Source organism: Petromyzon marinus, chromosome 58 (genome assembly GCF_048934315.1).
Source record: "Petromyzon marinus isolate PM22_M1 ecotype Great Lakes invasive population chromosome 58, UKy_Petmar_22M1.pri1.0, whole genome shotgun sequence".
Lineage (NCBI taxonomy): Eukaryota > Metazoa > Chordata > Hyperoartia > Petromyzontiformes > Petromyzontidae > Petromyzon > Petromyzon marinus.
The window spans coordinates 3,143,696-3,161,332 of record NC_133724.1 but is presented as its reverse complement, the minus strand read 5'-3'; the positions used below and the strand labels follow the sequence as shown (position 1 = coordinate 3,161,332).

The 17,637-nt window shown below is 54.7% G+C and overlaps 1 protein-coding gene and 1 long non-coding RNA gene across 3 annotated transcripts in view; both read left to right on the top strand.

Annotated features, from left to right (window-relative positions):
- Positions 1–1,266: 1,266 nt before the first annotated feature.
- ACO2 (aconitase 2) overlaps positions 1,267–17,637 on the top strand; it is a 22,717-nt gene continuing 6,346 nt past the window's right edge. For both annotated transcript variants that reach the window (XM_032976038.2, XM_032976039.2), the window contains exons 1-14: positions 1,267–1,374; positions 3,321–3,454; positions 7,085–7,343; positions 7,995–8,087; positions 8,578–8,736; positions 9,163–9,313; positions 9,406–9,510; positions 10,193–10,284; positions 10,567–10,672; positions 11,322–11,479; positions 15,188–15,261; positions 15,797–15,908; positions 16,267–16,389; positions 17,253–17,408. In XM_032976038.2, coding sequence (XP_032831929.2) covers positions 1,339–1,374; positions 3,321–3,454; positions 7,085–7,343; positions 7,995–8,087; positions 8,578–8,736; positions 9,163–9,313; positions 9,406–9,510; positions 10,193–10,284; positions 10,567–10,672; positions 11,322–11,479; positions 15,188–15,261; positions 15,797–15,908; positions 16,267–16,389; positions 17,253–17,408 — 1,758 coding nt within the window. In that variant the 5' untranslated portion in view covers positions 1,267–1,338. The remainder of the gene's footprint in view (positions 1,375–3,320; positions 3,455–7,084; positions 7,344–7,994; positions 8,088–8,577; positions 8,737–9,162; positions 9,314–9,405; positions 9,511–10,192; positions 10,285–10,566; positions 10,673–11,321; positions 11,480–15,187; positions 15,262–15,796; positions 15,909–16,266; positions 16,390–17,252; positions 17,409–17,637) is intronic.
- On the top strand, positions 11,493–15,073 carry LOC142905731 (uncharacterized). Its single transcript, XR_012929751.1, has 2 exons — positions 11,493–12,841; positions 13,381–15,073. It is a non-coding gene; the product is annotated as an uncharacterized LOC142905731 (long non-coding RNA).

The following is a 17,637-nucleotide window of genomic DNA, read 5'->3' as shown; positions in this document are numbered from 1 at the left end:
CAAATATCTGACCCCCCCGCCCCCTAGGTGCGTGACGTCATTTATGAACGGCCCCTAAGGTCGTGCGATTTGGAAGGTTTCGTTGGCGAGCGGGGACGGGTTAACTCGGCCCATCATCGTTCCTATTCCTGGGAGATAAAGCGAGTGTTTCGGGGGAGTGTTGATGGGAGTTGATGATGAGGGCGTGGGAGCGTTTTTTTCCAGGACCCGGCTTTGAGACACCACCCATGTCCGGCATCGTCGGTCAGTAGCCGTGCTCAATCCACTGCTGGACGAACGCCCGCAATCCCCGCGCCCACGTGAGCATAGCAACTTGCTCCCTTTTGGGGGCCATACTTCACCACTTCTGTTCATTGCGGCTTGGGTGGGGAGGGGAGTTGGTGGGGAGGGGGCGGTGGTGTCCTGAACGGGTCGACTCCCCCTACTACTTTGATGTCCACTCGGTTAAGGCTGAGTCGACCTAGGGGGCGAACGGTGCTGCCACGCGTGACTTTTCCCCTTCGCTCCCCCCCCCCCCACATTCAACGGGGATATTTAACCTTGCGCTCTCCCCCTCTCTCGATTCCAACGATTCAACTCGAGCACTTACGATCCGTGAATCGATTTTGGCGGTTGTTTCTCACATCCCCGGAGTGCACGCGATTCGTGATTTCCGCACGCGATTCGTGATTTCCGCACGCGATTCGATGATTCCCGCACGCGATTCGATGATTCCCGCAATGCGATTCGATGATTCCCGCATGCGATTCAATGATTCCCGCACGCGATTCAATGATATCCACTACTCTCCGATTCCGGCGCGTGCTGGCCACACGTTCGTTAGAATCGATTTTCCACGCAAAAATATTTCAATGAATCGAACAATCGATACACAGCGCCGGCTTTCGTCAATGATTGACATTTCATGTGGGGTGGGGGGTGTGGGGGGGATAGGGGGGGGGGAGTTGGGGGGTGATGAGGGGTGGGGGGAGAGGAGGGGAGAGGGTGGGGGGATGGGGAGAGGGTGGGGGGAGAGGAGGGGAGAGGGTGGGGGGTGATGAGGGGTGGGGGGAGAGGAGGGGAGAGGGTGGGGGGATGGGGAGAGGGTGGGGGGAGAGGAGGGGAGAGGGTGGGGGGATGGGGAGAGGGTGGGGGGAGAGGAGGGGAGAGGGTGGGGGGTGATGAGGGGTGGGGGGAGAGGAGGTAGGGCGAGAGGGGGGGTAGGGGGAGAGGAGGGAGTAGGGAGAGAGGAGAGGTGGGGGAAAGTGGGGGTGGGGGGAGCGTCACGTGACGTTAGTGCGGCCATATATAAGCGGGGGCGACGTCACTGGCCCCGCGACATCTTTGTCAGGGAACAAAATGGCGAGTCACATGGTGAAGGCGGCGGGCGTCGCGGTGAGTGAAGCTCCCCGCGTCTCTCTCCTCGCCTCTCTCCTTCCTCGTCTCTCCTCCATCGTCTCCCCTCCTCCTCCTCCCACGAGCCTCACGCGTCGCGAGGCGAGCGGGCTTTGCGGCCGCTGCCGGCGGGACGCGGCTCTGTTGGGGTAGGGGGGGAGGTCTGCTGCCCTTGACTGCCCTCGCTACCCCAGCGACCCCACGCGGCTTCCCCCGCCTCGGCCTCCCGTCACCGAGCGGGCCCGAGTGCTGCTTTCCCGTCTCGCCTCGTCGCGTAAGGGCGTTGTTTACGGGGCCTTTCGGCTCGGCCGACGTGAGCCTAGCCGGGCAAGGTGACCCAAGGTTAGCGGTCGCTGCGTCGCCCCTAGCGGAGGAGGACGCGGGGCCCCCCCCCGGGTGTCGGGCAACCTGGAGCAACGAAGGAGCCTTGCCTGCCTGCCCGGTGATGTACCCTCACCACCACCCCCCTCGGCGATTCGCTTTCGATGTAATTAGCGAGGCCGTGAGGGTGCCATGGCAACGCGGAGCGGCCTGGTACCCCCCCCCCCCCCCAACATCGCGAGTGTTAGCGCCGCTTCTTGAGTCGAACGAGGTGCGAGAGTGTGTGTGGGGGGTGTGGGGGGCGCCGTGGTGATGGGAAAGAAGAAGATGATTATGATGAGGATTTGACACGTAAGGCTTTCGCGACCGATATCCGTAATACAGGGGGTGTCGTTTAACTCGCCCACGGTCATTTAGTGAGGTTTCACACGTAAGCAAAACGCGCCAATTCGTTACTACAATCATGCCAATTAACCAATTAACTCCTACAACTTACAATCCTAAATGTCGTGTGGCTTTGCTCTCCAAACAACACAACCGCTGTTGCTGTACTAGTGACGAATTTGGCCACGTTCTGTTTTACGTGACAAACCTTACTGCTGATCGGCTGTGTCGGTGTTGGGTGTCGGATTTGACGACACATTTGTGTGTATTTACACGATCTAAACCCAAAGCGCCTGTATTGATAGACGATGATAATGATGACGGGAGGAGGGAATTCCCAAGTGGAGCCCGGGTGTATGTTGAACTTCTTTCGCACCGTTCGTAACCCAGCCGCGCTAATCTGAGATTGCGATGGGAAGAGAGGGGGTGGTTGGAAGGTGACCCTGCAGTCTGGTTTGGTGGTGAAGACTCGAGGCCCCCCAAGGCATCTGATGGTTTTTTCGGTAAAGTCACGTAGGTAAAACAAACAAAAAAAACAACTACATTTGATTTAATGTTTTATTTTTATTATTTTATTTCCATTCGACGTGACTTTACCGAAATAACCAAGAAGATAAATCACGACGTTACGGAAGCAACACAAGGATATCCGCCATCAGGTATGACTGCTCCAGCAAACAAACAAAAAAACTAATTTTGCAGCCTGGGAAAAAAATTTAGAAAAAAATTTTTTTGTTTCCGAAACGTCGTGATTTAATTTAGTTTGTTTTTCTTTTTTTACCTCCGTGACTTTACCGGAAAAAAAAAAAAACACAAAGAGTGATTGCTTTTCAATCACGAAAACTTCAAATCTCGAATTAACGCCTGATGTTTTTTTTGACAGAGATGACCTACAACCAACTTCCTCCACACACGGCCTTGCGAGCCGTGGCGTAGAGGATGTGGCCTGGCTTGACCCCTGCCCCGGGGGTAGGGGGGCAGCCCCTGGTGCAAGGGGCAATCCCGGGCAGCCTTTGGGGGGGGGGGGGGTCAGCGAACGGGCAAAGGGGACGGGGCCACCCGAGGGCCTGGGGGGACAGAGAGCGAGGGTTTGGGAATAGGGGGGAGGGGGGGTGTGCTGTGTCGGCTTCTTCTGCCCTCAACTGTGCCGTGACCTCTGCTTGTCCCTCGCTCCGTCGTCCTAGCTCGCTCCGTCTCTCCTCTTAACTCGTTCACTCGCTCCCAACTCGCTCTGTTGTCAGGCGTCGCGATGCGGCCGCGGGTTCCACTCCAGGGCGGCGCTCTGCGCCTCCGGGGTCCCCATGAGCCGCTTCGAGCCACAGCAGCACATCGACTACACGCCGCTGCGCAACAACATCAACGTGGTGCGCGACAGGTGCGTGCCGTCTCACTGGGGGGGGTGGGCACGTGTGTGGTGTGACAGGCCGTGTGTGTGTGTGGTGTGACAGGCCGTGTGTGTGTGGTGTGACAGGTGTGACAGGCATGTGTGTGGTGTGACAGGCCGTGTGTGTGTGTGTTGTGACAGGTGTGACAGGCGTGTGTGGTGTGACAGGCGTGTGTGTGGTGTTGTGTGTGTGTGTGGTGTAAGAGGCCGTGTGTGTGTTGTGACAGGTGTGACAGGCGTGTGTGTGTGTTGTGACAGGCCGTGTGTGTGTTATGACAGGTGTGACAGGCGTGTGTGTGGTGTTGTGTGTGTGGTGTGACAGGCGTGTGTGTGGTGTGACAGGCGTGTGTGTGGTGTGACAGGCGTGTGTACTGTGTGACGTGTGTGTGTGTGGTGTGATAGGCGTGTGTGACAGGTGCGTGTGTGTGGTGTGACAGGCGTGTGTGTGGTGTGACAGGCGTGTGTGTGGTGTGACAGGCGTGTGTGTGGTGTGACAGGCATGTGTGTGTGGTGTGATAGGCGTGTGTGTGTGGTGTCACAGGCGTGTGTGTGGTGTCACAGGCGTGTGTGTGGTGTCACAGGCGTGTGTGTGGTGTCACAGGCGTGTGTGTGGTGTCACAGGCGTGTGTGTGGTGTCACAGGCGTGTGTGTGGTGTCACAGGCGTGTGTGACAGGCGTGTGTGTGGTGTGACAGGCGTGTGTGTGGTGTGACAGGCATGTGTATGGTGTGACAGGCTTGTGGTGTGACAGGTGTGTTGTGTGGTGTGACAGGTGTGTGTGTGGTGTGACAGGCGTGTGTGTGGTGTGACAGGTGTGTGTGTGTGGTGTGACAGGCGTGTGTGTGGTGTGACAGGTGTGACAGGTGTGTTGTGTGGTGTGACAGGTGTGACAGGTGTGTTGTGTGGTGTAACAGGCTTGTGGTGTGACAGGTGTGTTGTGTGGTGTGACAGGTGTGTGTGTGGTGTGACAGGCGTGTGTGTGGTGTGACAGGTGTGTGTGTGTGGTGTGACAGGTGTGACAGGTGTGTTGTGTGGTGTAACAGGCTTGTGGTGTGACAGGTGTGTTGTGTGGTGTGACAGGTGTGTGTGTGGTGTGACAGGCGTGTGTGTGGTGTGACAGGTGTGTGTGTGTGGTGTGACAGGTGTGACAGGTGTGTTGTGTGGTGTGACAGGTGTGACAGGTGTGTTGTGTGGTGTGACAGGTGTGACAGGTGTGTTGTGTGGTGTAACAGGCTTGTGGTGTGACAGGTGTGTTGTGTGGTGTGACAGGTGTGTGTGTGGTGTGACAGGCGTGTGTGTGGTGTGACAGGTGTGTGTGTGTGGTGTGACAGGTGTGACAGGTGTGTTGTGTGGTGTAACAGGCTTGTGGTGTGACAGGTGTGTGGTGTGACAGGTGTGACAGGTGTGACAGGTGTGTGTGTGACACGTGTTGTGTGTGTGTGACAGGTGTGTGACAGGTGTGTGACAGGTGTGTGACAGGTGTGTGACAGGTGTGACACGTGTTGTACACATTGTGTCTCAGGACTCGCATCTCATTGATGAGGTCGATAACTTGAATTTTGTAGGTGTTATCTCAAACTCAAAACTGTAATTCAAGGCTTCACATCGATCACATGGCCAACAAGATACAAAACATTGTATTCCTCTACAATAAACACAATAGCCCACCCTCAGCTCCATCTTGATAAAGACCTCAAAGCCACCATGCCCACCCCCATCTTTGACTATATTGCGACATCATCTACCACCTAGCCTCCGAAACCATGATGACACCACTCGGGCCCTCTTCGTTGTCCTTGACTCCCCCTTGTAGAACCCGTCATTGCGACCTCTATGTCACCCCCCTCGACATCCGAAGATACCACCAACTGGGCTGTCATCCCAGAAGTCCTTATAAAGAAATCCGCCAAATATCTAAAGGGCATACGATCCGAAATGTGCAAATTCCCAGTAGCATCGTCCAATTGTTCTTTTGACGCGTTATTTTTGCCTGCGCCTCCTCCGCTGCCTGTTCCTCCGCTGCCTGTTCCTCCGCTGCCTGTTCCTCCGCTGCCTGTTCCTCCGCTGCTGCCTGTTCCTCCGCTGCTGCCTGTTCCTCCATACAGATCACTTGGACGTTTGTACCATGGTCTGTGTTGATGCACCGCGAATCTCCCTTGAAAACTAGCTGGGTAACAGGCGAAACGGGATTTTTTTTTTTCCCGTGTAACAAATACAACTTAGAATTGAATTAATGTGGAGTGGCAGGTGTGTGTGTGTGTGTGTTGTGACATTGGCTGTCTGGTTTGACATTGTGTGGTGACAGGTGTGTGGAGTGACGGTGTGTGCTTGGTGTGTAGAGTGACAGGTGTGTTTGAGAGATGGGGGAAGTCGTGTGAGAGGTGCATGGTGATACAGGTGTGTTGTCGTGACAGGTGTGTGTAGTGACAGGTGCGACAGGTGAGAGGTGTGTGTGTGTGTGGTGTGAGTGTGTAGTGGCGCAGGTTGGTGATTGGGGTGCTATGTTGACGCCACACGCCTATTGTTAGAATCCATTCTTTTTATTTTAAATAATTTATGTGCAAACCATATCCCTGGGCTAATGAAGTGTGCCTGTGACCAAGTCACACCCACAACCTGCCCGATCCTGTCGCAACTCGGAAGCTAAAGAGTTCAGCCCGGATAGAGAGAACCCAGAGTTAATAAAATAAAAAACATCCAAAATGCTGCAATGTTACCTGCAAACGACTCAATTGGGATCGCACAGAGCAACAGCAGCAGCAGCAGCAACAACGTCGCCCCAGCTACTGTGGAAACTTGGCAGGAACCCTCCTGAAAAAGAGCCCTTGAAACGCCTGGATTAATGATTATAATAACGATGTAAATCACTTTTATTGTTCATCATAGTTTTAGAGCAGAGTGATAGCGAAGTGTCTAGCGTGCGCTGCCCTATGAACCTGGCCACCCGAGTTCAATTCCCGGGCCGCGTCTATAACATCAGGGGCGAGGGATATTTTGTAAAGTTTCTGGGCCACCCTTGGGACATGACGAGGCTTCCCTTGGTAAAGCGGCGGAATAATAATAAGTATTCAATAATAAGAATATTTTAGAGTGGCTGCAATATATTTCCACGTGATAAACCACTTCGTTGAGATCTCTTTTGTCATGGCCAGGTCCGCAGCTCCAGTGGGCCTTACCTGATAAAATAAAAATCGTTAAAACACAATAGTTAATACAGGGACTTCTCTACTTTTGAACATTCGACTTAGGAACCTTTAGAGATGCTACCAAACCTGTGCATATGTCTACTTGCCTGATCAGATCCAGAGTCGTAAGTTCGACCGCCGCGCAATAGATGGCGGTGGTGTCATCTACATCTGCAGAACTTGAAGAACTAGTGGCATCTCCAGGAGATTATACAACTTTAAAAGCCGTTTCCCGTGTTTCGTGTACACGCCGTACAACATGTTTGGAATTGACAGGAATAACGTTAGACTTGTGAACAAATCGACTTGCGAACAGACTTGTCCGTCAGTAGAGGAGTCTCTGGAATTAAAACGAATCACGAGCCTGAAAGGAGGCGTTGGAAGAGCCGGGAGGCTCCTTGTGACCGCCTGTCGCTCTCCGGCCGTCACGTCCCCAGGCTGAAGCAACCGCTGACGCTGTCGGAGAAGGTGGTGTACGGCCACCTGGAGGATGCACGCTCGCAGGAGCTGGAGCGCGGCCGCTCCTACCTGCGGCTGCGCCCTGACCGCGTGGCCATGCAGGACGCCACGGCGCAGATGGCCATGCTGCAGTTCATCAGCAGCGGGCTGGCGCGCGTCGCCGTGCCCTCCACCATCCACTGCGACCACCTCATCGAGGCGCAGCTCGGCGGGGAAGAGGACCTGCAGAGAGCCAAGGTGGGGGTCGGGAGTGGTGTGGGCGCGCTGTGTGGGGGGTGCTCTGGAGAGTTCGTCGAGAAATATAATATAAGATGGGAGCAAGAAGTGGCTCCCTTTCCACCACAGGGATGGACAGGAGTCAATCACCACTCTTTAGGGGTCATCGACTCCCCTTGATAATCTTCTTTGGTTCTTTCGGTAAAGTCACGTAGAATGAGAATAAAATAATAAATTGATAAAATAAAATAACACAATAATATTCTCACGACGTTTTGGCCACAATAAGTTCACCAAAGCGTGCCGTGTAAGTTATCCTTTTCTAAGTGCTCCTCCCTTTCTCTTTTATTAGTCCCCCCCCAACTCCCTTCCCCCCGCTCCCTTGGCTATCTTTTTTAAGTTCATTTTTTCCTAACACCTCCGTATAAACGTACACACACACCCGGCCCCTGGTCCCCACTCAGTAGGGGCGGCAGCGAGCCCACTCTCTCCCCTGCTTTAAACACAGCAAATAATAATAATAAAAAAAAGTGCATGCCACGGCGCTTGATTACAAGCCACGTGCATCGCCGCTACTGCCCGGCCATCTGTGTGAGGCTACTTGCTCGGGGAGTGATTGTGGGTGGTGGCTGATTTTGTGTGTGTGTGCGTGTGTGTGCTTGCGTGCTCTAGGACATCAACAAGGAGGTGTACAACTTCCTGGCCACAGCTGCCAAGAAATATGGAGTCGGATTCTGGAAACCCGGCTCCGGGATCATCCACCAGGTGGGAATGTGATCTCATGAGAAGTCGCACATGTATAAACACAAACGCCTACATGCGCGCACGCACACACACACATACGTATAGACATGGACAAAGACACAAGTTCTCTGTATGACCTTTAACGGACTTTTGGGGGAAGTTAGCGAGCACCTACGAAGGCCGGCACGGCACTCGAGGATTGTGACGGGAGCAGAGTGTGGGTTGTGTAACGGGAGCAGAGTGTGGGTTGTGTGACGGTAGCAGAGTGTGGGTTGTGTGACAGGTGCAGTGTGGGTTGTGTAACGGGTGCAGTGTGGGTTGTGACTGTAGCCGTGTGGGTTGTGACTGTAGCCGTGTGGGTTGTGACGGGTGCAGTGTGGATTGTGTGACGGTAGTCATGTGGGTTGTGACGAAGCGGGGAATGTTGTGACAATGTGGTGTGGGTTGTGACGGGAGCGGGGCGGGTTGGGGCGGGTTGTGACGGGAGCGGGGCCTGGGTTGTGCCACTCAGATCATCCTGGAGAACTACGCGTACCCGGGCGTGCTGCTCATCGGCACGGACTCGCACACGCCCAACGGCGGCGGCCTGGGCGGCGTCTGCATCGGTGTGGGCGGCGCCGATGCCGTGGACGTCATGGCCAACATCCCCTGGGAGCTCAAGTGCCCCAAGGTGAGCCGGGGTTAGTCCACTGCCGGACGACGGCCCCCTTGCCAAGTCGTCGCCATTCTTCGCTATCGCGCGACGCGGCAACCCCACTCAGCCCAGCTTCCTCCTCCGTCGTCGTCGTCGTCGTCATCGTTGTCGTCGTCGTCATCATCGCGCCTCCGATTGGCACGCTCGGCCACGTATGGTGTGAAAGAAGTTCAACATGTACATCATCGTTGTTAATGTGGTTTTCGTATCGCCGCGAGCTGAGCACAGGCAATGCCCAAACAGCAGATCCACCACGCGTATGGGAAGAGGTGGCCGTTGTGTTATTGATTTTTGGTGGTGGTTGTGGTGTATTTAATTTGAGTGAAGCTAACCGGCAAGCTCTCTCTGGTTATGGTGGTGATCATGGCGGTTGTGGTGGTGGTGGTGGTGGTTGTGGTGCAGGTGATTGGGGTAAAGCTGACCGGCGAGCTGTCCGGCTGGTCGTCGCCCAAGGACGTGATCCTCAAGGTGGCCGGGATCCTCACGGTCAAGGGCGGCACGGGCGCCATCGTGGAGTACCATGGGCCCGGCGTCGACTCCATCTCTTGCACCGGTGCGGGTTACTGCACAAATCGCACCGTACCGCACCGCGCCACGTGCAACGCACTACGGGTGTGACCGGGCATGCGCGTGCGTGCCTTGCAGGCATGGCCACCATCTGCAACATGGGAGCGGAGATTGGAGCCACCACGTCAATCTTCCCATACAACCACCGCATGCGGGACTACCTTGTGAAGACGGGGCGCGAGGGTACCGCTCGCCACCACCACGCTCGCCGCCACCACGCTCGCCGCCACCACCAATATCGCCAGCACCCTCACGCTCGCCAGCACCCTCAAGCTCGCCATCAACCTCCCCATCACGCTCACCATCAACCTCACGACCATCAACCTCACGACCATCACGCTCACCATCAACCTCACGACCATCAACCTCACGACCATCACGCTCACCATCAACCTCACGACCATCACGCTCACCATCAAGCTCACGACCAACACGCTCACCATCAACCTCACGACCATCACGCTCACCATCAACCTCATGACCATCAACCTCACGACCATCAACCTCACGACCATCAACCTCACGACCATCAACCTCACGACCATCAACCTCACGACCATCACGCTCACCACCGCCTCACGACCATCACGCTCACCATCAACCTCACGACCATCACGCTCACCATCAACCTCACGACCAACACGCTCGCCACCACCTCACGACCAACACGCTCGCCACCACCATGCTCAACACGCTTAACCACCCATCACCATCCAGCCCCCACCGCCTTCACCTCCCTCGCCTCCCTCACCACATGACCCCTCACACCCCCCATCCCCCACCCTCGGTGGCGGGGAGTAGGGGGGGGGGGGCGTGTCCACAAAGTTGGCTCTGACCTGTGACCTTTGCTGCGGGGACGGTGCAGGGATCGCCGAGTTGGCGGAGAAGAACAAGGAGTACCTGGTGCCTGACGCGGACTGCCACTATGACCAGCTCATCGAGATCAACCTCGGCGAGGTGAGCCACAGCGCAGGGTTTCGGGCGCTCCGCAAGCCCCCGGCCACGCCGCAGAGGCTGCCACGCAGCCGTTTACCCGGCCCACGACACAGGGTTCTACCGCACCAACACGGTCAGACGCCGCAGGGTAGGCCACGTCGCAGTCGGCCAACCAACGCAGGGTCGGACGCGCTCTTGAGTGTGCGATGCGGTTGTGCGGCGCGTGCGTGCGTGACGACGTTTTCGTGCCGCGCGTGCGTGTGTGACGACGTTGTGCCGCGCGTGTGTGGCGTGCCGACACAGCTGAAGCCCATGATTAACGGGCCGTTCACACCGGACCTGGCTCACGACGTGGCGGACGTCGGCGCCACCGCCGAGCGGAACGGCTGGCCCACTGACATCAGAGTGGGTGAGCACCTGCCCCCCAGCACCAGCCACGGTGCGTCGCAGCCGGCGCGGCGGGAAGCGCGACGCGATGTGACGCCGTCCGCAACGTGACCCCGCCACCACGTGCCGCTCGTCACAGCCTCGCTTGCACTGCAACACAACGCCAGGCACCGCGTCTGACACATGCGGTTGGTGGTGGTGGTGTGTTGTGTGTGGTGCTGGTAGTGGTGTTCGTGGTGGTGGCACTGATGGCGATACTGGTGGTGTGGTAGTCGTGTTAACGGTGGTGGTTGTATATTCTTGGTTCTTTTGGTAAAGTCACGTAGAAGGGAAACAATAAAATAATAAAAATGTAAAACAATACAATTCTCACGACGTTTCGACTGCAACACAAGCAATCATCATCAGGTGTGAAAACCACAGCAAGAATTTTATTTTTCTTGCTGTGGTTTTCACACCTGATGATGATTGCTTGTGTTGCAGTCGAAACGTCGTGAGACATTAATTGTTTTATATTTTTATTATTTTATTGTTTCCCTTCTACATGACTTTACCGAAAGAACCAAGAATATGAATCCCTGCAGTCACGAAAGCTTTAAATCAAAGGTGGTGGTTGTGACGGTGCTAGTGGTTGTTGTATTGTCATTGCTGCTGCTGCTGCTGCTGTACAGGTCTCATCGGCAGCTGCACCAACAGCAGCTACGAGGACATGGGCCGCGCGGCGTCGGTGGCGCGCCAGGCCCTGAGCCACGGCCTGAAGGCGCGTGCCGCCTTCACCGTCACGCCAGGCTCGGAGCAGATCCGGGCCACGATCGAGCGCGACGGCTACGTGAGCGCAGCATACACGCTCCACCGCGCCATATACACTGCTCCACATCACACCACACCATACACGCTCCACCGCGCCATATACACTGCTCCACATCACACCACACCATACACGCTCCACCGCGCCATATACACTGCTCCACATCACACCACACCATACACGCTCCACCGCGCCATATACACTGCTCCACATCACACCACACCATACACGCTCCACCGCGCCATATACACTGCTCCACATCACACCACACCATACACGCTCCACCGCGCCATATACACTGTTCCACATCACACCACACCATACACGCTCCACCGCGCCATATACACTGCTCCACATCACACCACACCATGCACGCTCCACCGCGCCATATACACTGTTCCACATCACACCACACCATACAAGTAACACCACACCATACACGCTACACCACGATACACCACACCATACACGCTCCACCGCGCCATATACACTGCTCCACATCACACCACACCATGCACGCTCCACCGCACCATATACACTGCTCCACATCACACCACACCATACAAGTAACACCACACCATACACGCTACACCACGTTACACCACACCATAATGCTCCACCGCACCATATACACTGCTCCACATCACACCACACCATACACGCTCCACCGCACCATATACACTGCTCCACATCACACCACACCATACAAGTAACACCACACCATACACGCTACACCACATTACACCACATCATACACGCTCCAACGCACCATATACACTGCACCACGTTATACCACACCATAACGCTCCACCGCACCATATACACTGCTCCACATCACACCACACCATACACGCTCCACTGCACCATATACACTGTTCCACATCACACCACACCATACACGCTCCACCGCACCATATACAATGCACCACGTTACACCACACCATACACGCGCCAACGCACCATATACAATGAAAAAACGTTAGAACCACACCATAAACGCTCCACCGCACCGTATACACTACACCACGTTACACCACACCATACACCACGCTACACCTACGCCATACCCACAGCCAAACGCGTAGCAGTGCATAAAACGCACACAACCTTCCAGTACCACGGACTGGAAGGCATTGCTGCGCACATGACGTACATCTTTTATTTTTTGCTTTTACATTGGCACAGTTAAAACCCATTGAGCAATAAATGTACATTTTCGATTGGGGGGGGGGGACCCGGTTACACCACAGAAACCTGGTTAACAGCAAAATCAAAACAATTGAAAAGAATCCAAAAAACAACTGTACAAGGTCAAATTCCGAATGGCCAAGGTCATGCGTCAACATGGTACAACCAGCACAAAGAACGCCACAAAGGCCAGTGGTAGAATGCATCGCGTGCACAGAAAAAAGATGTATAACTGAAAGTGTGCATTGGACACAGCAGTACACGTGGCAAAGCACACCCCCGCAGTACACAGCGATGCAGTAGTACGGCCAGTACACAGAAACGTTAAATGGACACACATGGTATCATGGCATCAATCGGTACAGACATCGGACACGCACGGCGGAACACATGGAACCACGCAGCACGCAGGGGATACACAGTGGCACGTGGCAGCACCACGTATATTGCAACACAGCGGTACAATCGATGGACTAAGTCTGACCCTTGTATACTGCCGAATTGTAAACGGAATTAATGTTTCCTATCAATGTAAGTTTTTTTTTTTTCCCCTCTAGTTTAACAGTGATATTAGTTTCACCTTTTCCACCCCCAAGTGAGTGTCAGAATGCAAATATTTACGCTGGAGGAATCCGATGAGCTAGAAAGCTCTTTTTCACAGATGTTCAGGAGGTAGCTGTGACTTGACCGTGCACGTTGCACTTGCCTTGTGTAACTCCAGTCTCCCTTGCGAGGGAGATTGGTGAAGTTAACTTAACAGTAGTCGCTCGGTTAACAGGGACATCGGTTAACGTTTTTTTTTCTGTTAACGTTTCGCCTCCCATAGGAGCCCCCCATGGTTTCGACTAACATTCAAATGTTGACTAACGGTATGTTAATGTTATGCACGAGGGCACCAATTTCGGCCAATCCCGAGCGTCCGTTAAGTGGGCCAAGTCGTACCCTCAGCCAATTGGCGATGGCCATTGATGAGCGTTGAGACCTTGACTGGCTTTGTTTACGTTATGTTTTCTGTTCCAGCAGTGGAAACCGTTATCTTGCAGACTCTGGGGATTTTTACTTCATTTTCAACTTTTGAGTGAACTCGATTAACAGTTATTACGGTTTACAGTAGTTTTCGTCGAATGAATTTAAAACGTTAACCGAGGGATTTACTTCGCTTCAAACATTTATTTAGCTAAACTTGGTTGCATTCTGCAAATGTTGCCCAAAATTCCATGTTAAATATTGCAGCTTCACTATTTACTGATCCATTAAATGTTGTCACGACCCGCAATGTAATCATTAACACAGTAGGGGCAGGTAGGCCTGACCCTAGCCCTCACTTCTCGCCTGGGTGACCCAGCCCCGTTGAGCCTGGCAGGGGAACTAGGCAAGGGGGAAGGTGTAGGCTCGGCCTTTTTAGTAAGACATGCATTGTTATTTTAGAAAAGCAACTCGGGCAAAGGTAAGAATGAGCAAAGCAACTTTGTGTGAGGTGAGTGATCTACTTTTAAAAAGGAAAACTAATTCGGTTTTAATATACAAAAAATATATCTTTGCCGCCATACGCATTAAAAATTTCAACCATTTTTGGACCAGGTTGCCACTATAGCCATTTTGCGATGGCAATGATGAACACACGTCAGCTGCTGTTTGTAATACTTGTGGGAGTTGCACAGACATATTCAACTTCAGTAACATTGTTGCCAGCAACATTACTTGAGGAAACGTTTGCATCGTTCAACTTTCGCTTGAGTCTCTCACGGGGCTTTAACCTGCTTGTGTATGAAGTTGATGAGTAAATATACTGAACTAGGGGTTGTTCGGGGGCACCTGTGGCGCCGCTCACAACCATTTACGGCCTTCGGCCAGGAAAGTCGCAAAAAAATTGCACACGAACGACGCATTTACGCAAGCACCCGATGCTCCGTTTTGAAGTTTTAAAATGAAACATCTTTGAATTGTATTATGTTTTGAATTGGATAATTTTATTTCAGCATTAAAAGCTTATATCATTTTACATCTGGAAGACTTAATTGAAAAGGACATTTCGTGTGAATTTTCTCTTGTCGTTAAGTAGATGGCCTTGCTGGGGGGTTTGGTTCGATGCGGACTTTCACCTGTTTGGGATGGCGGGATCGAGATAAGGCGGCATAGAGCTGGCCGTGCGAGAAGACCGCCGTCTGCAGATCGATTCCAACGTAATCGAACGTCTGTACCTGCGCCTCCGTCGTCCGTGCAGGGGGCGCGTAGTGCAGCGTTCATCACAGATAGATAAAGTTGCGCGCTTATATAAGAGCGAGTGACTAGTGAGTGAACGAATTGGTGAGTGAATGAGTAAACACCACCCCTGCTCCACTTGACCCCCAGTGTCCATGCCTCCACACGGGCCCAGTCTTTGCCTGTCTTGGGTGGGAGTTAATAAATCGGTGAATGGATGAACGGCCGAGGTGAACTAAAAAAACGTAATTAATAACTCAACGAATGAGTGAACGACCGAGTGAATGGGTGAAACGCCACTCACGCTCCCGTTTATTCCTGCTCGTGTCCCCCACACAGGCCCAGGTTCTGCGTGACATCGGGGGCGTGGTGCTCGCCAATGCCTGCGGCCCGTGCATCGGACAGTGGGACAGGTGTGAACGCACCCCACCTCCTCTCCTGCTCTCACTCCCTCCCTCCACATGTGTGGCTGTATCCCTCTCTGTGAAACTCCGCCTGGTGTTTGGCACATCCGGACTGCAGCACCTGGGTCTGTCCCGTGACCTTGTCCCGTTCGACACTTCACGTGGCCTTAACGTGCACATAGCCTGGCACAAGCGCGCGTGGTGACGTTACCGCCGCTTATTGGCGAATGGCGGTTGTTGTTGTTGTTGTGTGCTGGGAGCGGTAGCGTAGTGGTTAACGCGCTGCGCTCTGAACACAGCGACCCCGAGTTCGATTCCCCTGGCGGTCAACGCTGGTGACGATTATCTGAATTAGTCCTGGGCCTCCCCTAGGCTGAACGAGTACATCGTGCGGTGTGTAAACATCGCCACTGGGCCGGCTGTGGTGCTGGCCCCAACCACCCCCTCGTGTGCCATGCCGGCCTTCATAGTTCCTAGATTAATTTCACTTTCCCCAACAGTCTGCTAAGGTTATACTGGGGATCTCTGTTGTGTGCGAGTGCAGGAAGGACGTGAAGAAGGGGGAGAAGAACACCATCGTGACCTCGTATAACCGCAACTTCACGGGACGCAATGACGCCAACCCAGCGACTCACGCCTTCGTCACCTCCCCCGAGGTGCAGCCCCTCTCCCCTCTCTCTCCCCCTGTACTTGTCCCTGCCCCACCACCCCCATGCCCGTCTCCCCGTTGTTCCCTTTCTCCATTGTTTTCGCGTGCTGCGATGTTCGCATAGCCCCAGCTTCCTGTCCCCCGTGGCGCTGTGGTGCCTGTGTCTATATTCCAGTGCCCCCGTGTCCCTGTGCCATTCTCTCTCCGTGTCCCCTGTAACCCTGCGCCACCGCGTCGCCACGCCGCTGTGTTCCCACGTCTCCGTGTCTCCCATATCCCTCTGTCCCCGTGTCCTCACGCCCCCCCCCCGTTGTCCTACCGGAATCCCGTGGTGTCTCCGAGCGCCTCGCCGTTGTCCCTCGCAGATTGTGACGGCGCTGACCATCGCGGGCTCGCTCAAGTTCAACCCCGAGACGGACTTCCTGACCGCGGCCGACGGCAAGAAGTTCAAGCTGACCCCACCCAACGGGGACGAGCTCCCTGCCAAGGCACGTGCGGCCAGAACTCGACAAGCACACCACCAACACAGTGACGGCACACGACCAGCACAGCTCGCGAACCACATGACCAGCATAGAGATAGCACTCTTACCATCACAGCTCACGACCCACGTAGATGGCACTCCTACCAGCACAGCCCACCAAACCACATGACCAGCACACAAGAATGGCACAACGACAACAACAACAACAACCGCCATTCGCCACCAAGTGGCGGTGACGTCACCACGGCGCTTGTGCCAGGCTGTGCACGTGGAGGCCACGTGAAGTGTCGAACGCGCGCTGGCAGGAGGTCACGGGGCAGACCCAGGTGCCACGGGTCGACTGACTGAGATGACTGGCCGATGCACCACCTGTGCCCCCCGACTGTGTCAACTTGCTGTGCTTTAACCACCCCGGCGCTCCGCTCATTGTTGTGAGCGTTGCTCCTCTGCCTTCCGTTGTTGTTGTTGGAGGGCGACTGCCTCCAACTGCCCAGTAGCGTCCTTCACGAGCCTCCTCCACAGAGGCCGATCTTGCGGGCTACAAGACCCAGCCAAGGACAAAGATCCTATGTTTAGATAGACTGACTGTTGGGGGAAAGTTCTCTTAGCAAGCACCTAATTAAAGCTGGCACAGCACATGAGGGGGTGCGTTGGCAGCACCACGCCCGGCCGCCATTATCTCCCCAATGGGGATGTTGGTCGCCGTGAGCGGGAATGGAACCCTCGTCGCCGGGTTCGTAGCACAGCGCGCTAACCGCTGGCCACCACACACAGTCCCACACTCGCACGCACACACGCACACACACGTGGTAGTCTTCTCCCCGTACGTGACCCCGCCCCACCGCCGTCTCTTGTGTCGGTGAGCAGGGCTTCGACCCCGGCATGGACACGTACCAGGAGCCCCCCCCGGACGGCCAGACGGTGCGCGTGGACGTCTCCCCCGAGAGCCAGCGGCTGCAGCTGCTGGAGCCGTTCAACAAGTGGGACGGCAAGGACCTCGCTGACATGCTGGTGCTCATCAAGGTGACGAAGCGCACACGCTGTCGTGCAAGCGCGCTATTGAAAAGACACGAGGTCTCCAGTTGAGCCTTGAAAGACTGTTGGGGCAAGTGCTGTGTTAGCGAGGAGCACCTAATGAAGGCCGGCGGAAATTGATTCTGGGTCGCCGGGTTTGTAGTGCAGTGCGCTAACCGTTGTACTGCCGCTCCCCAGCCACGCACACACTATCACATACACACACGTGGTGGTGGTG